Here is a 24,668-nt window from a genome sequence, read left to right as displayed (position 1 = left end):
CTGCCCATGCCACACGCACTAATGCAACCCCATAGCATCAGAGATGCAGGCTTCTGAACTGAGCGCTGATAACAACTTGGGTCGTCCTTCTCCTCTTTAGTCCGAATGACACGGCGTCCCTGATTTCCATAAAGAACTTCAAATTTTGATTCGTCTGACCACAGAACAGTTTTCCACTTTGCCACAGTCCATTTTAAATGAGCCTTGGCCCAGAGAAGACGTCTGTGCTTCTGGATCATGTTTAGATACGGCTTCTTCTTTGAACTATAGAGTTTTAGCTGGCAACGGCGGATGGCACGGTGAATTGTGTTCACAGATAATGTTCTCTGGAAATATTCCTGAGCCCATTTTGTGATTTCCAATACAGAAGCATGCCTGTATGTGATGCAGTGCCGTCTAAGGGCCCGAAGATCACGGGCACCCAGTATGGTTTTCCAGCCTTGACCCTTACGCACAGAGATTCTTCCAGATTCTCTGAATCTTTTGATGATATTATGCACTGTAGATGATGATATGTTCAAACTCTTTGCAATTTTACACTGTCGAACTCCTTTCTGATATTGCTCCACTATTTGTCGGCGCAGAATTAGGGGGATTGGTGATCCTCTTCCCATCTTTACGTCTGAGAGTAGTGATTAACGGTGTTACAATACGGAGCAAAAAGACTGATTCAATACCATTTCCATTCATGTACATACTTTTTGGATTAATATGTTTTATCATACAGATCTATTAAAATGACACCCTATTTCATTTACACATTGATGTAAATTATATCTACCACTATAGTTAACGGAAAATCTCATCTCCTCATCTCATTATCTCTAGCCGCTTTATCCTCGTACAGGGTCACAGGCAAGCTGGAGCCTATCCCAGCTGACTACGGGTGAAAGGCGGGGTACACCCTGGACAAGTCACCAGGTCATCACAGGGCTGACAAAGACACAGACAACCATTCACACTCACATTCACACCTACGCTCAATTTAGAGTCACCAGTTAACCTAACCTGCATGTCTTTGGACTGTGGGGGAAACCGGAGCACCCGGAGGAAACCCACACGGACACGGGGAGAACATGCAAACTCCGCACAGAAAGGCCCTCGCCGGCCCCGGGGCTCGAACCCAGGACCTTCTTGCTGTGAGGCGACAGCACTAACCACTACACCACCGTGCCGCCGAATTTGCCAATATTCAAGATATTTTTTACTTATTAAGAAAATATAAATTTTGTTTTACAGTGCTATCTTACTGACTCAGATACAGTCCGTTATACAGCCAAAAGTATTTGGACACCTGTCCATCACACCCATGTGTGGTTCGTCAGCAAACTGTTTCCACAAAATTAAAACGCACACAATTGTATAGAATGCCTTTAGCTTTACAGTTTCCCTTCACTGGAACCAACAGGTCCAAACGTGTTCCAGCACGATGATGACGACGATGACAATGGCCCTGAGCACAAACCACAAGACATGGTGTGTGAAGGTTGGAGTGGAAGAACTCGCGTGTCCTGCACAGAGCCCTGACTGAACTCAACCCCCACCGTACACCTTTGGGATGAACTGGAGCCTCATCAACCTCAACATCTGAACATCAGGGTCTGACCTCAGTAATGCTCTTGTAGCTGAAATAAGTGAAAACACATCCTTATACACTAAAAACTCTAACTATACTCTACTCAAAAATACTGAATAAATTTGAAAGCTGTGAAATAATTTAGATTTACCTTATGAATTAAGTAAACGTAATAAAAAAATTGAAGCAGATCTGAATAACTACATTGAGTACCATGAAATATAAAATTGAGTAGATATAATTAAAATTCTAAGTCAATGCAATAGTAACCCTAAGTCCAAACCACTCAAAAACATGAGTAGATATAATTGAAATCTTAGGTAGATGCAACTGAATGTGAGACTATTATTTAACAAAACAAATCTGCTACATTTACTTTATGTTTAACAGAATTTAATTCATAAGCCAGTATCTCACTGGGCTGCGACAGCCCGCGACTAGTTGGAGACACAACAATTGCAATAAAATATGCGAATTAGCGACAATTTTCACTTGGAATCACACGGAATTGATATTCGCATATTTTATCGCAATTGTTGTGTCTCCAACTAGTCGCAGGCTGTCGCAGCCCAGTGAGATACTGGCTTTAAAGGAGCAACAGCTTAAATGAAGACAGGGTACTGAATAGCCATGACCAAAGGTACCGTGCTTGACTCGATAATACTTGAGAAGCTCCCCTTTTGAAGAATCCTCAAATGTGCAGAGCTTGCATTGCCATCCCATAAGCTGCCACCTTAAAAAGGATGATTAACGGTGCTACAATACGGAGCAAAAAGACTGATTCAATACCATTTCCATTCATGTACATACTTTTTGGATTAATATGTTTTATCATACAGATCTATTAAAATGACACCCTATTTCATTTACACATTGATGTAAATTATATCTACCACTATAGTTAACGGAAAATCTCATCTCATTATCTCTAGCCGCTTTATCCTGTTCTACAGGGTCGCAGGCAAGCTGGAGCCTATCCCAGCTGACTACGGGCGAAAGGCGGGGTACACCCTGGACAAGTCGCCAGGTCATCACAGGGCTGACACATAGACACAGACAACCATTCACACTCACATTCACACCTACGCTCAATTTAGAGTCACCAGTTAACCTAACCTGCATGTCTTTGGACTGTGGGGGAAAACCGGAGCACCCGGAGGAAACCCACACGGACACGGGGAGAACATGCAAACTCCACACAGAAAGGCCCTCTCCGGCCCCGGGGCTCGAACCCGGACCTTCTTGCTGTGAGGCGACAGCGCTAACCACTACACCACCGTGCCACCCTATGGAAAATCTACACTTTAAAAAAAAAAAAAAAAAAGTGGGGGCGTCATGGCTCAGGTGGATAAGGTGCCATACCATAAATCCGGGGACCGGGGTTCGATTCTGACCCGAGGTCATTTCCCGATCCCTCCCTGTCTCTCTCTTGCTCATTTCCTGTCTCTACACTGTCCTATCCAATAAAGGTGAAAAAAGCCCAAAAAAAATCTTTAAAAAAAAAAAAAGTATAAAATTATTCAAAGTTTCAATCCTCCTTTGAGGTTATATACATAGTCAAATTCAAAATCACAGAACTACGCTGTGTTCCAAATTATGCAACTTGAATTTTAGTGGAAAAAAAAAATTGACATGATTTTTAGTTTTTTAATGAAATTTTTCAATTGTGATGTTTCTCCTGTCTGTTTATATCACTGCCATCACTCTAACAGACATGTTTGGCAGTTCGGGTAGTGTCTCACTGGGCTGCGACAGCCCGCAACTACTGTAGTTGGAGACACAACAATTGCGATAAAATATGCAAATTGGCGACAATTTTCACTTGGAATCACACGGAATTGATATTCGCATATTTTACCGCAATTGTTGTGTCTCCAACTAGTCGCAGGCTGTCGCAGCCCGGCTCTCCCTCGGCAGGCAGGGAAGTAGAGGAAGCCTCACGGAAACTGACTTGAGAAGGGTTCGCGACGGCTTTGCGACACCAGCGACGCATTTGCGGCTATTTTGAGAGAAATTTTGTCGCAGGAATTTTTTGAACATGTTCAAAATTTCAGCGATGAAAGAGCGACACTTTGAGACTCATGCGAGGAAATCGAGAAGCCCCGCGAATGTTTCAAGACACTTTCGAAACTCTCTCGCAAATGACGTTCGCAATTTGTCGCAGCCCAGTGAGATACTAGTTTTAGTTTGCCAGGTGAGCCAAATTAAAGAAAAACTAATTGAGGACACTGTTCCACATTATTAAGCAAATCACAGGTTTCATGCAATATGGGGAAAAAGAATGAAATGCATGAAAAGCACGAAATAGTGTAGTATAAACAGACATTAAACAGCATGGTGACGACAGCATTAAAAAAAAAAACAATAGACACTATAAAGTTATGTGCAGGAAGACAGGGTTAATATTTAATTACTTTTTTACTAGCTTTCTATTTACCGGCGTATGGAGTCCTCCAAGTGATTTTCACCGCGGTGTCTCCAAGCTCATTGCTTCGTGTTTTGCAAAAAGCAAGGTAGATTTCCCATGAAGCCACTCTCATTGCACGCGAATGGCGGCACGTCATGAAGTTCTGCGTAAAAACTACTCACTTTCTTAAGTTGTTGTTAGAGATTAAGACTATTGAGTTAGAATGAGTAATAATTAAGGCAGCACAGTGGTGTAGTGGTTTGCGCTGTCACCTCACAGCAAGAAGGTTCTGGGTTCGAGCCCAGCGGCCAGTGAAGGCCTTTCAGTGCAGAGTTTGCATGGTGTCTGTGTGGGTTTCCTCCGGGTGCTCCGGTTTCCCCTCACAGTCCAAAGATATGCAGGTTAGGCTAATTGGTGGCTCTAAATTAACCGTAAGTGTGAATGGTTGTGTGTCTGTGTATCAGCCCTGTGATGATCTGCCGACTTGTCGAGAGTGTACCCCACCTCTCACCCACCCATAAGCCAGTATCTCACTGGGCTGCGACAGCCTGCGACTAGTTGGAGACACAACAATTGCGATAAAATATGCAAATTAGCGACAGTTTTTGGGCGGCACGGTGGTGTAGTGGTTAGCGCTGTCGCCTCACAGCAAGAAGGTCTGGGTTCAAGCCCCGCAGCCGGCGAGGGCCTTACTGTGCGGAGTTTGCATGTTCTCCCCATGTCCGCGTGGGTTTCCTCCGGGTGCTCCGGTTTCCCCCACAGTCCAAAGACATGCAGGTTAGGTTAACTGGTGACTCTAAATTGACCGTAGATGTGAACGTGAGTGTGAATGGTTGTCTGTGTCTATGTGTCAGCCCTGTGATGACCTGGCGACTTGTCCAGGGTGTACCCCGCCTTTCGCCCGTAGTCAGCTGGGATAGGCTCCAGCTCGCCTGCGACCCTGTAGAACAGGATAAAGCGGCTAGAGATAATGAGATGAGATTTTGTTGCACGAATTTTTGGAACATGTTCAAAATTTCAGCGACGAAGGAGCTACTCATACGAGGAAATTGAGAAGCCCTGCGAATGTTTCAAGACACTTTCGAAACTCTTTCGCAAGCTGTCGCAGCCCAGTGAGATAGCTAGCTGGGATTGGATCCAGCGACCCTGTAGAACTGGATGGATGGATGGATGGATGGATGTGTGAGTTGGTCATAGACAACCTTCTCAATGTAAGCAAGCTGTATCACCTGTTTAAAAAAAAAAAAGAAAGAAAGAAAGAAAAAACGGAGGCGGCATGGTGGTGTAGTGGTTAGCGCTGTCGCCTCACAGCAAGAAGGTCCTGGGTTTGAGCCCCGGGGCCGGCGAGGGCCTTTCTGTGCGGAGTTTGCATGTTCTCCCCGTGTCCGCGTGGGTTTCCTCCAGGTGCTCCGGTTTCCCCCACAGTCCAAAGACATGCAGGTTAGGTTAACTGGTGACTCTAAATTGACCGTAGATGTGAACGTGAGTGTGAATGGTTGTCTGTGTCTATGTGTCAGCCCTGTGATGACCTGGCGACTTGTCCAGGGTGTACCCCGCCTTTCGCCCGTAGTCAGCTGGGATAGGCTCCAGCTCGCCTGCGACCCTGTAGAACAGGATAAAGCGGCTAGAGATAATGAGATGAGATTTTGTTGCACGAATTTTTGGAACATGTTCAAAATTTCAGCGACGAAGGAGCTACTCATACGAGGAAATTGAGAAGCCCTGCGAATGTTTCAAGACACTTTCGAAACTCTTTCGCAAGCTGTCGCAGCCCAGTGAGATAGCTAGCTGGGATTGGATCCAGCGACCCTGTAGAACTGGATGGATGGATGGATGGATGGATGTGTGAGTTGGTCATAGACAACCTTCTCAATGTAAGCAAGCTGTATCACCTGTTTAAAAAAAAAAAGAAAGAAAGAAAGAAAAAACGGAGGCGGCATGGTGGTGTAGTGGTTAGCGCTGTCGCCTCACAGCAAGAAGGTCCTGGGTTTGAGCCCCGGGGCCGGCGAGGGCCTTTCTGTGCGGAGTTTGCATGTTCTCCCCGTGTCCGCGTGGGTTTCCTCCAGGTGCTCCGGTTTCCCCCACAGTCCAAAGACATGCAGGTTAGGTTAACTGGTGACTCTAAATTGACCGTAGGTGTGAATGTGAGTGTGAATGGTTGTCTGTGTCTATGTGTCAGCCCTGTGATGACGTGGCGACTTGTCCAGGGTGTACCCCGCCTTTCGCCCGTAGTCAGCTGGGATAGGCTCCAGCTTACCTGCGACCCTGTAGAACAGGATAAAGCGGCTAGAGATAATGAGATGAGATGAGATAATGAGATGAGAAAAAACGGAGGGGGGCGTGGTTACCATAGTGCACGAGCGTCCGTGTGATTTGGGACAGAGCTGATCTCTGAGCTATTACGCAGCTGCAGTGAATCCGCGCGCGCACTGGGTTTCAAAACCCGGAAAAAAAGAAGGGTTCGATTACTTCCTGGTTTGGAGAGAGAGAGAGCGAGCGCACAACATACTGGCTGCTTAACGCCGCTGTGCGTCTGTCATTAACGGAACCGGAAATTCGGCTGTCGAGACGCACCAAGGTCAGCGGTGTTCTGATCGTTTGTTTGTTTCCTTCAGAAGGTGCGCACGGGAGCGCGCTGATGGTTTTCCACTAATAAAGTAACCCGAAGCGGACTGTGCTGTAGAGACACCGCACGCGCGCGCGCGCACTCGCTCGCTCACATGGCCGCGCCGCGGAGGTCCGGTACCGGGTGCCAGGAGAACGGACCCGAAACGGATCCAGAGCGCAAGCGGCTCTGGACCGAACTCTTCGACCAGCTGGACACTAATAAAGACGGACGGATTGACGTTAAGGAGCTGAGGGCGGGGCTGGCGGCGCGGGGGCTGCTCACGCGCACATCTGCGGAGGCGGTATGTACAAATACCGACCGAACACACACACACACACACTTTTTTTTTTTTTTTTTATATTTCTATTTCTATAAACGATCGACTCGGTCTCAGCAGACTGATCGTGCAGCAATACGAAACCGAAACGAGTTCTGACCGCAAACCACGTGACATCCCCCCCCCCCCCCCCCCCCCCCCCGCAATTCTAACTAATACCATGACCATACAAGAACACCATCATGGGGTCAGAACAGAACAGAACCCTCACCTACAGCTAGAACATATTGTACTTGCACTTGAAAAGGGTCGTGCACTTATCTCACTTCTATAGGTCATAAGGTTGAGTCCCAAACCGCTTTCTGACAAAGAAAGAAGCCATTTGGAGTCCTGTAGGACCATCCTCCCTATGCACTCTCATCTCATCTCATTATCTCTAGCCGCTTTATCCTGTTCTACAGGGTCGCAGGCAAGCTGGAGCCTACCCCAGCTGACTACGGGCAAAAGGCGGGGTACACCCTGGACAAGTCGCCAGGTCATCACAGGGCTGACACACAGACACAGACAACCATTCACACTCACATTCACACCTACGCTCAATTTAGAGTCACCAGTTAACCTAACCTGCATGTCTTTGGACTGTGGGGGAAACCGGAGCACCCGGAGGAAACCCACGCGGACACGGGGAGAACATGCAAACTCCGCACAGAAAGATGGGGCTCGAACCCGGACCTTCTCGCTGTGAGGCGACAGCGCTAACCACTACACCACCGTGCCGCCCCCATGTACTCTCACCAGGAGTAATTGTACATCCTCCAGCACTTCCAAGTACTATAGGTGGACACCTCACACCTGTATGAGCTTGTTAAAGTGCATGTCACAGGTAAATTCAGGAGCAAGATCAATGCAATTCCCTTATTTTATATTAAACTTTGGTCAAATATCTGTTGCATTTTGTGCAATTTTGTTTTACCTTGCGCAATACCTTTCTGGTATTCAGTTGAAATCGAGCCATTTGAGGCGAATGCGTCCGCCTTTGAAAAAACTTGGCATTTGGATTTCCCAGCAAACATTAATTTTCGTGACGTCACGTGCGGGACGCCTCCTTCTGAATCCTACATCAGTGCTGGTTTGTTTATGAGAAAACGACCTGGTGGTTTTCTGCAAATTTCTTCAACGTTATCGCGTAATTATTAAAATGGTTAACGGATGTATCGTAGGAGGGTGTAGCAACACCAATCATGATGGGATTAGTACTCATCGTTTCCCAAAAGACCGGACAATGAGAGAGAAACGGGAGCGCTTGGTATACACAGGCTGCGCACTGAAACCGTGCAAAGCTCGCGCAGCCTGCTGGCGCTTCCGCAGATGACATCACGAATCTGGCTCCAGACTCCCTTGGGATTTTTCCAGATATGTTTTGTTTTTAGTTTATTTTTTTCTGCTGTAGACAGATGGCCTTGTGCAAAATTACCCTTCTGGATGAGTGTGTAAAGGGACATACTTTCATTAAAAAAAAAAAGAAATCGGTCCAGAATATGCCCTCTGAAGGGCACATCTTGGGTATATTTAGGAGCAAGATCAATGTAATTCTCTAATTTTATATTGAACTTCGGTCAAATATCTGTCACGTTTTGCATTTCGTGCAATTTTTTTTTTTTTTTTACCTTGCGCAATACCAGAAAAATTCAGTTGAAATCAAGTCATTTGAGGCGAATTGGTCCGCCTCTGAAAAAACTTGCCATTTGGATTTCCCGGGAAACATTTGATTTTCGTGACGTTGCGTGTGGGACGCCTCCCTCTGACTCCTACGTCAGCGCTGGTTTGTTTATGAGAAAACGACCTGGTGGTTTTCTGCAAATTTCTTCAACGTTATCGTGTAATTATTAAAATGGTTAACAGATGTATCGTAGGAGGGTGTAGCAACACCAATCATGATGGGATTAGTACTAATTGTTTCCCAAAAGACCGGACAATGAGAGAGAAATGGGAGCGCGTCGTGCAAGGCACCCGGAAAAACTGGGAACATACTACAGCGTCATATGCGGGGCTCACTTCATAAAACCCGGCGACTTTGAGAATTATTTGCAGTGGGAAATGGGCTTCAAGAAGCAACTTGATCTGAAAAAAAGACGCAGTTCCATCTGTTAGAATGCCCAAAGCAACACCGTCTCCATTTGTGTCAGCGTCACCAAAGGAGCCAGCCGTGTTCGTCTCCTCTGACAGAAGGCGAAGTGCCACATCTACTGAGGCCCTCGAAGCCGAGGACCAAGCAGAGCTGAGAAAAAGACCAAGAAAATCAGCAATTCACAAGTTGACTGTTGCCAGGGTAAGAAATACGAGACTATACTCTAAGGCTACGTTTACACTAGACCGTATCTGTCTCGTTTTCTTCGCAGATGCACTGTCCGTTTACATTAACCCCCCTGAAAAAGCGGGGAAACGGGAATCCACCAGCGTCCACGTATTCAATCTAGATCGTATCAGCTCCAGTGCTGTGTAAACATTGAGAATACGCGAATACGCTGTGCTGAGCTCTAGCTGGCGTCTCATTGGACAACGTCACTGTGACCTCCACCTTCCTGATTCGCTGGCGTTGGTCATGTGACGCGACTGCTGAAAAACGGCGCAGACTTCCGCCTTGTATCACCTTTCATTAAAGAGTATAAAAGTATGAAAATACTGCAAATACTGATGCAAATACTGCCCATTGTGTAGTTATGATTGTCTTTAGGCTTGCCATCCTTCCACTTGCAAGTAATAAGTGATATGCGCTGGGATCTCACACACAGCGGCTCAGTCCCGAATCGTGGCTTGTTCACTTCACTCGCGCGCTCTGTGAGCTGCGCAGGGCCGGAGTGCACACCCTCCAGAGGGCACTCGCTGTTCAGGGCGGAGTGATTTGGAGCGCAGGATGCCTGCGGAGCCGAGCGTATCCGCGTATTGGTGTTGCTGTGTGCACGGCTAACAGTTTTAGTGTAAACGCGAATCGTTTTAAGAACGTTAATCTGATGATCCGCTGATTCGACGTAATGTAAACGTAGCCTAAATTAGGTGTTCCTGTGTTTGTCTCTCAGCCTGCTGGCGGATCTGCACGTGACGTCACAAATCTGGCTCCAGGCTCCCTTGGGATTTTTCCAGACGCGCTTTATTTTATTTTTCCTGCTGTAGACAGATGGCCTTGTGCAAAATTACCCTTCTGGATGAGTGTGTAAAGGGATATAAGAGAGTTTCAAAAGTGTCTTGTAACATTCGCGGGGCTTCTCAATTTCCTCGCACGAGTCGCAAAGTGTCGCGCCTTCGTCACTGAAATTTTGAACATGTTCAAAAAATTCGTGCGACAAAATTTCTCTCAAAATAGCCGCAAGTGCGTCGCTGGTGTCACAAAGCCGTCGCGAACCCTTCTCAAGTCAGTTTCCATGAGGCTTCCTCTACTTCCCTGCCTGCCGAAGGAAAGCCAGGCTGCGACAGCCTGCGACTAGTTGGAGACAACAATTGTGGTAAAATATGCGAATATCAATTCTGTGTGATTCCAAGTGAAAATTGTCGCTAATTCGCATATTTTATCGCAATTGTTGCGTCTCCAACTAGTCGCGGGCTGTCACAGCCCAGTGAGACACTACCCTTAGACTTGTTCGTGCTGCTTTGCTCTGATGATGATCTCTAATGGAAAGGCCAAGATGTTGGAGTGTGGCTGTGTGAATATGAGCACTGATTGGTGAGCGAGGAGGTCTGGATTTTAATGAGCATGGGGTTGAGGTCATGGCTCTGTGCAGGTTCATGCACCAAACTTGTCAGTCATGTTGGAACAGGAAAGGGTTTTTCCCAAACTGTTGGGATAAATTTGGTAGAATCTAATGGTCTAGGCCCAAACCCTGAACACCACTATCCATCCTCCATGACACATCAGTGCTGGTGCTGTGCAGTCTGGTAGGTAGTGTTCTCCTGGCATCCATCAGACTACTAGATACTGAAGCGTGATTCATCACTCCAGAGAACACGGTTCCACTGTTCCAGAGTCCAGTCATGATGCTTTACAGCACTCGAGCCAAAGCCTGGGATTGCATGGTGATCTTGATCTTAGGCTTGTGTGCAGCTTCGTGGCCATGGAAACCCATTTCATGATGCACCGTTCTTGTGCTGATGTTGCTTCCAGAGCCAGGTTTATACCCTGTAGTGAGTGATTTGTATGTGCTTCAGTACCTGGTGGCCTCACTCTGTCAGATTGCATGGTCTATTGTTGCTCCTAGACACTTCCATTTCGTAATAGCATGTACAGTTAACTGGGGCAGAAATTTCACCAACTGACTTGTGGCATCCTGTATGACCATGACATTTAGATTACTATTTTGACTCCGTTTGTAGTGTAGTAGTAGTATGTGATTTGGGGGGGGGAGAAGGTCACTCGGTTGGAGATGTAGGTAGGATGTGAAATCCCAAGTACCCCCTTGTTCCCTGTGTACTAGTGCACTTCTGTAGGAGGTGGGGAACTTTTTGGGGATTTTCGCCTTAGTCTAGTCTTCAGATCCAAGCCGAGACTCCCTATTGGACCTAGTGTGCACTCTGTAGGGTGTAGGTGTTATTCAATGCCCTATGAAGCACACAGAGTAGGAAGCAAAATATTCAAAAATATTGGTTCCACATTTTGCTGATTATTTTGACCCAGTATTTAATGTAGTGGTATGTGATTTGGGACAGAGCCCGAGTCTACTGTATTACAAAACAGTACAGCATAAGACCTCTTCAGAGAGCATAGGAGGTAGGATCCAAAATGGCTCTAGACTCTATATGTAGTGTCACTATGTAGTGACAAACTGGCTGTGTGCATGCGCGCTTGTCTGAAAAACACACTGTTCTTGTTGCCAGTTTTGTGTTTAAATGTTTTGCATGAATGTGTTAGAGAGAAGTGTGTGTTGTATTTGGTGACAAGTTGCCTCACCCACCTTCTGCTCGTGTGTGTGTGTGTGCATGCGCTTGAGTGTGGGTTTGTTTACATGCATGTTCACTGTTGCGTGTGTGTGTTGCACATGGGTATGTGCATGTCTGGGGTTTTTTTGGGTTGAGACGAAAGGGTCAGAATTCTGTAAACTGAAACCTCATACACAATCTGTCTGTGTGTGACACTCTCTCTCTCTCTCTCTCTCTCACACACACACATGCGCACTTCTGTTTGCACGCATTGGACCTTGGTGGAAGAAAAAAGGTCAAGAACTTGGAACTCATCCAATGTGGAGCAGAAAGTATGTCCAGAGAGAGAGAGAGAGAGAGAGATGTATTAGGAGTGAGTGAGAACGACTCTTTATATAAACATGTAAAGAAAGTAATATTTATTGGGAATAATGAGACAGAAAGAGACATGTATAGAGTGAGATATACGTGTATGTGTGTGAGACAGAGAGAGACGCGTGTATAGAGAGCGGGTGAGAGTGAGACGTCTATAGGGAGTGAGACATCTATAGGGAGTGTGAAATGTAGAAAGAGAGACAGATGTGTCTAGAGACAGAGTTCTGCAACTCTGCTTAATTCTTTTGTTCAATTCTAGAACTTTTTGGAGGTCTGGAACTCTTTAGAGTTTTGTCACTCAGTGCGTTTACATGCACGTCCAAATCGAGCTGCTGTTGGTAATCGAGCAAAGGGTCCCAGCTAGGGTTGCCACCTGTGTCTGACAAAAATCCTGGACATTTCGACCATCCAATCGACCTTTTTGCTTGTAAGCAACGGCGCCCTTCGCACATCTTACCCAAGACAAAAATCACCCTTCTATGCTGAAATTGTATTGCTCTAATTAGTAAAAATGACGCTTTTGCTAGTTATTTGTTTAGTTAATTGCTTTACATAATATAGCAGGTCTTCATTATTTTGGTTTATTTCCAACAGTTTTTGGTTGTGGACACCTGGGGGCAGTAGTGGGCACAGGTAAAAGGGGAATACATACTGTAATTAAATTCTGTTTGTTTGCTTATGTGGAATAAAAATAAATAATCTAATTTTTCATTGTATCTAAGAATACCTGAATGTAACAATGTAAGGTGTAGTGTCAAACAGCTTACCTGATTGCTTAGAGTGTGGTGTGTGCTTTGCTTGTGCTTGCCTGTGCCTCTGCTGCTCTTGGCTAAACAAATACATAGGAGGACATGTAACTGATATAACTGGGCACATACAGGAGTATGTACTACACTATTTCATTTAATTCACCAAAACCTTACCTAATCTTCCATTTATATTTGGTGTTTTTCTTTGCTGCTGCTATGAGTCCTGGCTGATTTTCAATGAATGTCTTGAACTCAGTACAGGGCAACTGAAAGTTTAGCCTGACTTGAAGCTCAGCCTTCACCATTGCAACAGAGAGTCTGTTTCTTTTATCAGTCCAAGCATCCTCCATTGCCCCATTTCCACCAAAGCAGTTCCAGGGCTGGTTCGGGGCCAGTGCTTAGTTTGGAACCGGGTTTTCTGTTTCCACTGACAAAGAACTGGCTCTGGGGCCAGAAAAACCGGTTCCAGGCTAGCACCAACTCTCTGCTGGGCCAGAGGAAAGAACCGCTTACGTCAGCGGGGGGCGGAGTTGTTAAGACCAACAACAATAAAAAAGACCACGAAAGATCGCCATTTTTAGGCGATGAGAAGCAGCAGCTCTACAAACGCGAAGTCAGCCATTATTATTATTATTATTATTATTATTGTTGTTGCTGCTGCTTCTTCCGTGTTGTTTTTGCTTTGATATTCGCGCCAAGGTTTATGCAAACGTAGCGCCGTAACTGACGTATACAGCGACGTAAGTGACGTATACAGCGACGTAATGACGTGGCTCCGCTTAGCACGGCGAGCTTGGAAAAGCAAACTGGTTCTCAGCTGGCTCGCAAGTTGAAATACACATTTTGCCCATTATGTACAAAAAACCGGGACATTCAGTGTCCCGGATTTTTTTTTTTTTCCGGGACAGACCATGAAAATCCGGGACAATCAGGAAAAACCGGGACAGGTGGCAACACTAGACTCCCAGCAGGGTGCCAGAGAAATCCAATCCTACATGCACAAGTGAAATCGGGCTATTGTGCAAGGTGCATTGTGCACCCGAGCCACACGTGGCGCTACACGCCCCATCGTGTTGGTACACTTCCGGTTGTCGTCATGAAGAAGAGCTATAGTGTTGCCAGATACTGCTCACGTTTTCCAGCCCAAAACATGTTCAAATCCGCTAAAATGCACTTAAAACGCCCAATCTGGCAACACTAGGTTCCGTGTTCGAGCTGTTAGGCTTGCTCTAACAGACTGTATGGCTACAAACTGTCCGGCGCAGACCACTGTTTTGTAAGACAACTTATTTTGCACAATAATATCTTTCTAAAGTCCATTTTTTGCTTACAAAAAAAAAAAAAAAAAAAAAAAAAAAAAATATATATATATATATATATATATATATATATATATATATATATTTTGCTTACAATTTAACTTGTGTCTTAATAAACACACAAAGTTCAATTGTTTTGTTTTTATTGACATTCTTCAGATGTTGGACATATACACACACACACACACACACAAATACAATGACTTGTTTATGTACACAATTCACAGCTATGCAACAGCTGTACAGATGTATTTGGTGATACAGTAAGTGAGCTAAATTTTAACAGTGCAAACAATGCCACAAAAAGAAAAGATTCATGCCGTTGTCATGATTCGTTGTCATGCCGACCGAGGCTGTTGTGTTTCCCGCTTGTGGTCTCGTCACTTCCGGAAGTAGCTCGACAACTAGCTCAATAACTAGCTCGATAGGATATACATGCACACTCACTGCGTTTACATGCACATAGAGAGAATCGAATTTCTGCCGTTGCTCGACTGAAATCGAAGTTCAAAATGCCATGTATACACCTTAATTCGGCTGAAATTGAACCGAACTTGATTTCTCGGAATCGAGCTACACGACCTAGATTATGCGATTTCGCCGAGCTACTTTGTGCATGTATACCCTATCGAGCTAGTTGTCGAGCTACTTCCGGAAGTGACGAGTGACGAGACCACAAGCGGGAAACACAACAGCCTCGGTCGGCATGACAACAGTAGTAGCGAGCAGCAGAATTGGTCAGGAGGAACAAACGGAGAAGAGAAAATGGCGATGAAGAGCTCTCTGAAGTGTGGGTGGAGCACAGAGGACGGCAGGACAAAGCTTCTGGTACTAATAGGCTTTTTATTGTCAGACTTTTCAGTTTAACAGCCTGCTTTTATTCTTGAGAGAAAAACACACGCGCGCGCTGTGTTCTAGTCCCGGGATGAGCTCTCCCCTCTGCTCTCCCTCTGCCTCCTTAAATAGGGCGCGGTCACTGGGAAGACACAAACACAGGTTAATTACCGTCAGGTGTAGTTATTCTGCCACTCACCTTCCCTGGCTCCGCCCTCCTGTCACAGACCGGCGCTTGACCACGCCCCCACTGCCACAGGCAAGCAGAAACGTGCACTTCTGGAGCAATGAGGAGACAGAGTTCATGCTCATTCAGCTTAAGGAGTTGAATATATTAAAATTCATGGATGGAAGAAAAACGCGCAATGGAGAACACGGAACTGATAACTTTGTTTACACTCTTGAATAGCTCTTCATGACAACCGGAAGTGTACCAACACGATGGGGCGTGTTGCGCCACCTGTGGCTCGGGTGCACAATGCACCTCACACAATAGCCCGATTTCATTGTGTGCATGTAGGATTGGATTTCTCTGGCACCCTGCTGGGACCTTCAGCTCGATTACCGACAGCAGCTCGATTTGGATGTGCATGTAAACGTAGTCAATGTAGCTCGGCAGAAATCGCATAATCTAGGTCGTGTAGCTCGATTCCGAGAAATCAAGTTCGGTTCAATTTCAGCCGAATTAAGGTGTATACATGGCATTTTGAACTTCGATTTCAGTCAAGCAACGGCAGAAATTCGATTCTCTCTATGTGCATGTAAACGTAGTGAGTGAGACATGTGTAAAGAGAGAGAGGCGTATAGAGTTGTTGTGGATTATTTTCCCGTAACGGCCCGACCCACGGTGTTTTATTCCAGGGGTTTTCAAAGTGTGGGAGAGTCAGCCCCCCCTCGGAGAGCAAATAAACAACAGCGCCCCCCCCCCCCCCTTACAATTTTTGTTGTTGTTATACTTAATGTTCCATTCGTATTTTTAAAAAATGGTTGTTGTACACATTTTTATCTTTTTCTTTTTCACATTTTAAACATCTGTGCTTTTTAAAACATCTTGTTTTACACATTTTAAATATCTCATAGCATCGTTAGCTAGCACCTCTTGGCAGACAACACACTGTGGCAGTGGAGCATCTTCAGATCCAGTCCATGAAAATCCAAACTTTAAATAATCGTGGTCATACTTCCTTCTTTTTCCAGTCCCCCAGGATTCCGCGGGCCTTTTTTGTGATTGTTGCGGGCTAAAATGTCTGATGTTGCGGGGGGTTTTCCAAAAAATTGCGATGAAAGTTGCGGTGTTTTTTAGGTTTTTGTTGCGATTACATTGCGGGAGGAAGTGAAAGCTGTGACAAATTGTTGCGATTTTCTCTTTTTGTGATTAAAATTGAGTGATATGTTAAATATTAAGTTATTACTGAAAAACTATTGATTAAAATAAACAAATACACTGAGAAATGGTCCTATAAACAACTTTACCAATATAAAAGATTACCAGGACTACAAAAATGCAGAAAAATAGGCTTTACTTATCCAAATGCACCTGTTGGTTCAAAAGTTAAAGTGCAGAGAACCTCACAGCACAACATGAAGTTACCTTAAAATATAATATACAGTGGGGCAAAAAAGTATTTAGTCAGTCACCAATTGTGCAAGTTCTCCCACTTAAAAAGATGAGAGAGGCCTGCAATTTTCATCATAGGTATACCTCAACTATGAGAGACAAAATGAGAAAAAAAAAATCCAGAAAATCACATTGTCTGATTTTTAAAGAATTTATTTGCAAATTATGGTGGAAAATAAGTATTTGGTCAATAACAAAAGTTCATCTCAATACTTTGTTATATACCCTTTGTTGGCAATGACAGAGGTCAAACGTTTTCTGCAAGTCTTCACAAGGTTTTCACACACTGTTGCTGGTATTTTGTCCCATTCCTCCATGCAGATCTCCTCTAGAGCAGTGATGTTTTGGGGCTGTCGCTGGGCAACACGGACTTTCAACTCCCTCCAAAGATTTTCTATGGGGTTGAGATCTGGAGACTGGCTAGGCCACTCCAGGACCTTGAAATGCTTCTTACGAAGCCACTCCTTTGTTGCTGGGGTGGTGTGTTTGGGACCATTGTCATGCTGAAAGACCCAGCCACGTTTCATCTTCAATGCCCTTGCTGATGGAAGGAGGTTTTCACTCAAAATCTCACGATACATGGCCCCATTCATTCTTTCCTTTACACGGATCAGTCGTCCTGGTCCCTTTGCAGAAAAACAGCCCCAAAGCATGATGTTTCCACCCCCATGCTTCAGAGTAGGTATGGTGTTCTTTGGATATAACTCAGCATTCTTTCTCCTCCAAACACGACATGTTGAGTTTTTACCAAAAAGTTCTATTTTGGTTTCATCTGACCATATGACATTATCCCAATCCTCTTCTGGATCATCCAAATGCTCTCTAGCAAACTTCAGACGGGCCTGGACATGTACTGGCTTAAGCAGGGGGACACGTCTGGCACTGCAGGATTTGAGTCCCTGGCGGCATAGTGTGTTACTGATTGTAGCCTTTGTTACTTTGGTCCCAGCTCTCTGCAGGTCATTCACTAGGTCCCCCCGTGTGGTTTCTGGGATTTTTGCTCATCGTTCTTGTGATCATTTTGACCCCACGGGGTGAGATCTTGGGTGGAGCCCCAGATCGAGGGAGATTATCAGTGGTCTTGTATGTCTTCCATTTTCTAATAATTGCTCCCACAGTTGATTTCTTCACACCAAGCTGCTTACCTATTGCAGATTCAGTCTTCCCAGCCTGGTGCAGGTCTGCAATTTTGTTTCTGGTGTCCTTTGACAGCTCTTTGGTCTTGGCCATAGTGGAGTTTGGAGTGTAACTGTTTGAGGTTGTGGACAGGTGTCTTTTATACTGATAAGTTCAAACGGGTGCCAATAATACAGGTAACGAGTGGAGGACAGAGGAGCCTCTTAAAGAAGAAGTTACAGGTCTGTGACAGCCAGAAATCTTGCTTGTTTGTAGGTGACCAAATACTTATTTTACTGAGGAATTTACCAATTAATTCATTAAAAATCCTACAATGTGATTTCCTGGATTCTTCCCCCCATTCTGTCTCTCATAGTTGAAGTGTACCTATGATGAAAATTACAGGCGCCTCTCATCTTTTTAAGTGGGAGAACTTGCACAATTGGTGGCTGACTAAATACTTTTTTGCCCCACTGTAAATGCCTCAGGTTTCATGTAAGAAAAAAAACTATTAATACTAGTACTGTGTGCAGGCAGTCTCTCCTGAAGACTAAATTAAACAATTATAAACTAATTAAATAAATGGCTCAGGCTTCAGAGAAGAAAAAAAACAATTTGAACAGAATCTCACAGTATGATGCTGAAGCTGCCTAAACAATGGAAAATAAAATACCATTTTGGCAAAAATGTTGGCATCCATTAATTTCTTGTATTAAGTAAAAAAATAATGTAAAGTGCACACAGCCCTTCACTGTAAACATAACACACTTTCAGTAACAGAATTTAAGCCGACATAAACACTGACTCGCATGCATGCTGCTTCTCTTGAACGTATACACGGAAGTAAGGCGGAAGGTAGTTTGTCGACGTCACCTCAAGACGACGCCAACGATTGGTCAAATTTGCGGGAAAGTTGCGGTGATTGGATATAATTGCAACACTGCCCTGAATTCGCGGGGATTGGTTGAATTTGCGTTGAAGTTGCAAATCGCGAAATCCTGGAGGGTCTGTTTTTTTGCTTGGCCCAGACTCTGTCTCCTCACTCACTGTAGCTTTCGGTACTAAAAATCGATCCATTTTGTCTCTGGTAAAGGCTAGCTGAAGTTCGCTAAATGTCCGCAATAGTAACTTATTCTGGTTTATTTTTCCTCACGTTGTGCCCCCCCTGAAGAACTCTGACGCCCCCCAGGGGAGGCGCGCCCCACACTTTGAAAAGCCCTGTTTTATTCCTTACATGTTAAACTGAACTCTAGAATTCCTGCTGTTCAGAACCACACTGAACTCGCTCACACCTTCAACAGCAGCTTTCCCCAAATCCACTTCACTGACCTCCGTCTTTGGTTGGAAACAGGAAGGAAACAGGATGTCCTTGTGCTTGACAGAGTGATCTGTGGACATTTGGTGGTAGTGGGCTGGTTCTCATCTCCTCCTGTACTCTCCAGGTGTCGCCTTTCCACAGTGCAGTACAGTTCTGAGTCCAAATCCAGAACTCTCCTTGAGAGAACTCCTGCTTGAGTCCTGTGGCTGTTTCCCATTACGTAATGGTACCTGTGAAAGTGGGAGGAGCTTCTCAGATGAGTGGGTGTGGTCATTATTTCTCACATCACTCTGGTGGCTATTTATAGATAACAAGTAATTTATTATTAACAGCAGGCCATCGTTCTCAGTGAAGCAACACATGGTGGTGTACAGTATATGATTTGGGACACAACCCCAGAGTTTTTTCAGAATGGCGGTTGTCTGAGTCCGGGATGACAAGTGTGTGACCAGACAGTGGGCTGGAATATTTCTAGCTCCACCCACATGTCCCTGTTCAGTATTAAGCACAGGTACTTAACCATGCAGGATCAGGGACTTGTACCTGTACCATACTGCACTGTCTGGTGGAAAACTCCTTTAGTCAACTGTGGTGTTGGGTTTATGTGCTTGGTGGTGGGTCATGTGACCTGGTGTGTCCACAGCATCGGCTTTGCGTCGCGTAACTCGCTTCTTCCTCTTCACCTTCCTCCTCCTCCCTCCACTTCTAACCAATCTGGGCCTCCTTCTCTTCTTTCTTCTCCTCTCCTCCTCTTTTCTGTCTCGTTTCTCCTCTTGTTCTCTGCCCTGTCCCACAGTAGATTGTGAGAGAAGGAGACACTAATCAGGATGGACAGTTGGACTTTGAGGAGTTCACACAGTACCTGCGCAAACACGAGAAGCGTCTCCGCCTCATGTTCAGGAGCCTGGACCGCAATAACGACGGTGAGCAGTCTGCCCGTTAGCTCTGTTATCGTCTCGCGCTCGGATACGAAGGATGTTGTTTTTATGCTGGAGCTAAGTGTGTGTGTGTGTGTTTTACAGGTAGGATTGATGCTGGAGAGATCCGGCACTCGTTACACAATGTGGGAGTGGAGGTTACTTTAGACGAAGCAAACAAGATCCTGCAGAGGTGTGTGTGTGTGAGAGAGAGAGTTAAACAGTGATGGACTTATTTATGTATTTATTTAAAATTTGGTTAACACCAGTAAAACTGGCTTAGTGTGATAGAGCTGAACTGTAACGCCGCCCACTCTTTTTAAAAACACCTTTGGTTCCAACTGCAGACATTACAGGTCTGTTTCTATGGTTACAGGTCTGTGGTTGGTTTCGGGTTGTGAATAGTGTGGTACCATACTGTAACTTGAATTTAGATCTCAAAACCTTCCCATAGCTCATATTTTGTTTGTGTGTGTGTGTTGCAGTATGGACCAGGACGGCACTATGACTGTCGACTGGGTGGAGTGGCGTGACCATTTCCTGTTTAATCCTCTCCACAACATGGAGGACATCGCCCTCTACTGGAAACGCTCTGTGGTTAGACAGACGCACGCGAGCACACATGATATAGAGTTCACTTATCTTTTCTTTGCCTTTCACTTGCTTATATATATATGTGTGTGTGTAGATCCTGGACATCGGGGAGCTCCTGACGGTTCCTGATGAGTTCTCTGAGAAGGAGAGGAATTCGGGGTTTGTGTGGAGGCAGCTGATGGCAGGTGCCATGGCGGGAACCGTCTCCAGGACGGGCACGGCTCCTCTCGACCGCCTCAAAGTCTTCCTGCAGGTCAGTGTGTATGCATGCATGCGTGCGCACACACACCAGGCATATCTACCCATATCGATACCTCACCCGTCTAATGTCTGAGAAGTACGTTTTGAACGAACATCAACTTCATACAATTTGATTTACAGAGCTCACAAACGCTCATTTTACAATATCTTCCTTCACTGGGCTGAGGCAAGTGTGTGTGTGTGTGTGTGTGTGTGTGTGTGTGTGTGTGTGTAGGTTCATGGTCAGAGCTTGGATAAAGGCAGTGTGTGGAAGGGGCTGCTGGTAATGGTGAAGGAGGGTGGGCTCAGAGCTCTGTGGAGAGGAAACGGCATCAACGTACTCAAAATTGCCCCGGAAACAGCCATCAAGTTCCTCGCTTACGAACAGGTCAGCGCACGTGCGTGCACACGCGCTGCTTGCATTATTCTCACTTGTACAGGGATATATAATATTAGTGCTGTCAAAAATGTCGTGTTATTAACGCGTTAACTTGACTCAATTTTAACGGCGATAATTTTTTTTATCGCGAGATTAACGCTCTGTGACATGATGCCACGCCCCGCACAGCTAGAGTCCTCTGCCCTCCCCCGAAGCACCACGGTGCTCGGCTTAAGTTTTTCGTTTTCCCATTGGCGGCTCCAGCCCCACTTTGCAGTGGCTGTGACAAGACGTGTTATGCTCTGCAATAAAAAAAAAAAACATTGGTACAACCAGTGTTCGAACTATGCCGATATTTTCGGGGGGTCCCTTATTTTCCCTTGGGGGGGTGCTTGCGCTTGTCTCAGAGCGCGGCTCTCCATCGCGCGCTCACTTCGGATATGCAAATGCTTCCCGTTACACACGATTGCTATGTCAATAAACATCATTTTGCCAATATTTTAGAGACCCCCCAACATTTCCCAAATCATGTTTTCAAGGGACCTCATGTCTGTTTCAGGGGATCTCGGGGTCCCCGTAGTTTGAACGGTGAGCAAGCCCATTCACTTTTTTATGCTGATAAGAGAATTACAATGGTTTTTCATGTGACACAAATGTGCGATTAAATTGCGATTAATCGCGAGTTAACTATGACAGTCGCGACATTAATCGCGATTAAATATTTTAATCGCTTGACAGCACTTTTTATATATATATATATATATATATATATATATATATATATATATATATATATATATAAAAAACCTTTTTACTTTTTGTTTAAAATCCCTAAACCCTTAACTTGTTACTCAAGTTCTAAACCCAGCTCTTCAGAAGTGGCGTGCTGTCGTGTGCTCGACAACTCTTTATTGGATGTGATTTTACAGATAAAGCAGCTGATTCATGGCAGAAAAGATGGAGGAAGTCTGAAGGTTCAGGAGAGATTCGTTGCTGGATCATTAGCAGGAGCCACGGCGCAGACCATCATTTACCCCATGGAGGTAAAAAAAAAAAAAAAGTCAAAGTGGATGTGAATTGATCACAAGATCTGATTTCTTAAACATCTCTGTTAAAAGTTGTGTCCAGCTGTTCGTTGCTAGTCGTTAGCTAGCTTGTTTAAATCTGTGCTTCTCAGCCATAGGCTGCTCGTATAATCTGATTGATCCTTGCGGATGCGACATCTGTATATTTTAAATGATTTAATGGTCCTAAAAATAGTTTAAAGTATATTTTGAATTATTCTATCCACATTCACTGGATATGTGGAATTGTGCGCTCTGATAGCCTAGTAGTAGAGTAGCCAATCAGCTCATATACTGTGAGGAGAGAAAAACAAAATGGTGGAACGTGTTGCTGAACCAACTGAGGACAAAATAAAAACTCTACTTGAAAACAAAACCCCAAAAAATAAAAAGCAGCAAAATATGGAATAAAATTATTTGGTGGTAAGAGCAGTTTTTTTTTTTTTTTTTTCCCCCCCCAAGAATTATTATTGTCGCATTTTTCACAGACTGCTCCTGTCATTTTGCCGGTTTGTTTACATTCTAAGCGGAAATTATTTTGTTGGACATTTTAAACCGTAGGTGCTAAAAATGGCAATTGGACTTGCTTGAAATCCTTGACGACGTTTCACCTCTCATTCAAAAGGCTTCAGTTCTGTCTGACTAGTGGGGAGTTCTAGGTATTTATCCTGTAGTGGACCAAAAGCAACCCGAAGGAGTCATTGAGGTCACGTGGGTCGTTGAGTTATCCTGTAGGTGTTGGGGTCCCTGGAGGCCAGGTGTGAACGGTGTTGGCAGCCTAGAGGGTTGTTGGGGTGATCTGTGGGTCGTTGGTTCTTTCTGCCATCATGTGAGTCATTGAAGCCAGCTGAGTCTTGGTGTGGATGTGTATTCAGTTTTCTGGGACGTGTGCCAAGGACTGCATTGTTGGATGTTTTATTTATTGAATTTGCTAAAAATAAAAATACTATTTCTTAAAATCCGGTGAATGTGGATATAATAAAAGTTATTCCACTCAATCTCGTTGTACATGGGTTATAGACAACTCAGTGCTATAGTACGTGCCTCGTCGGCTATCAGCTCCTGTACAACGCGATTTCGTGGAATGGCTGTTAATTATTTAATGAAAACACCAAAGCCCATGGATCCCCTGTAATTACAGTGCCTTGCAAAAGTATTCATACCCCTTGAACTTTTTCACATTTTTCTACCTTACAACCACGAACTTAAGTTTTTTTTTTTTTTGAGATTTTATGTGATAGACCAACACAGAGTAGCACATAATTGTGAAGTGAAATGAAAATGATAAATGGTCTTCAAAATTTTAAACAAATAAAAATCTGAAAAATGTGGTGTGCGTTAGTATTCAGCCCCCCTGCGTCAATACTTTGTAGAGCCACCTTTTGCTGTAATTACAGCTGCAAATCTTTTGTGGTATGTCTCTACCAGCTTTGCACATCTGGACACTGAAATTTTTGCCCATTCTTCTTTGCAAAATAGCTCAAGCTCAGCCAGATTGGATGGAGAGCATCTGTGAACAGCAATTTTCAAGTCTTGCCACAGATGCTCAATGGGATTTAGGTCTGGACTTTGACTGGGCCATTCTAACACATGAATATTCTTTGATCTAAACCATTCCATTGTAGCTCTGGCTGTATGTTTAGGGTCATTGTCTTGCTGGAAGGTGAATCTCCTTCCCAGTCTCAAGTCTTTTGCAGCCTCCAACAGGTTTTCTTCCAGGATTGCCCTGTATTTAGCTCCATCCATCTTCCCATCAACTCTGACCAGCTTCCCTGTCCCTGCTGAAGAAAAGCATCCCCATAGCATGATGCTGCCACCACCATGTTTCACAGTGGGGATGGTGTGTGCAGGGTGATGAGCAGTGTTTAGTTTTCTGCCACACATAGCGCTTTGCATTTAGGCCAAAAAGTTCAACTTTGGTCTCATCTGACCAAAGCACCTTCTTCCACATGTTTGCTGTGTCCCCTACATGGCTTCTTATGCCTGTCTTTCAACAATGGCTTTCTTCTTGCCACTCTTCCAAAAAGGCCAGATTTGTGGAGTGTACGACTTATAGTTGTCCTGTGTACAGATTCTCCCACCTGAGCTGTGAATTTCTGCAGCTCCTCCAAAGTGATCATGGGCCTCTTGGCTGCTTCTCTGACCAGTGCTCTCCTTGCTCGCTCTGTCAGTTTAGGTGGACGGCCATGTCTTGGTAGGTTTGCAGTTGTGCCATACTTTTTCCATTTTTGAATGATGGATTGAACAGTGCTTCCTGAGATGTTCAGAGCTTGGGATATTTTTTTTATAACCTAACCCTGCTTTAAACTTCTCCAGAACTTTATCCCTGACCTGTCTGGTGAGTTCTTTGGTCTTCATGATGCTGTTTG

At 44.8% G+C, this 24,668-nt stretch overlaps 1 protein-coding gene across 2 annotated transcripts in view; it reads left to right on the top strand.

Annotated features, from left to right (window-relative positions):
* Positions 1-6,376: 6,376 nt before the first annotated feature.
* Positions 6,377-24,668, top strand: part of slc25a23a (solute carrier family 25 member 23a) — a 31,729-nt gene continuing 13,437 nt past the window's right edge. The window contains exons 1-7 of one of the 2 annotated variants that reach the window (XM_060899162.1): positions 6,377-6,892; positions 19,905-20,028; positions 20,128-20,215; positions 20,508-20,619; positions 20,711-20,869; positions 21,092-21,244; positions 22,165-22,278. In XM_060899162.1, the coding sequence (XP_060755145.1) occupies positions 6,704-6,892; positions 19,905-20,028; positions 20,128-20,215; positions 20,508-20,619; positions 20,711-20,869; positions 21,092-21,244; positions 22,165-22,278 (939 nt within the window). In that variant the 5' untranslated portion in view covers positions 6,377-6,703. Of the gene's footprint in view, positions 6,893-7,533; positions 7,752-19,904; positions 20,029-20,127; positions 20,216-20,507; positions 20,620-20,710; positions 20,870-21,091; positions 21,245-22,164; positions 22,279-24,668 lie in introns of those variants that run through there. The other variant, XM_060899163.1, reaches the window with a different exon arrangement.

Source organism: Neoarius graeffei, chromosome 18 (genome assembly GCF_027579695.1).
Source record: "Neoarius graeffei isolate fNeoGra1 chromosome 18, fNeoGra1.pri, whole genome shotgun sequence".
Classification (NCBI taxonomy): Eukaryota; Metazoa; Chordata; class Actinopteri; order Siluriformes; family Ariidae; genus Neoarius; species Neoarius graeffei.
The sequence above is the reverse complement of the archived record's forward strand: the minus strand, read 5'-3'. Positions and strand labels throughout refer to the sequence as shown.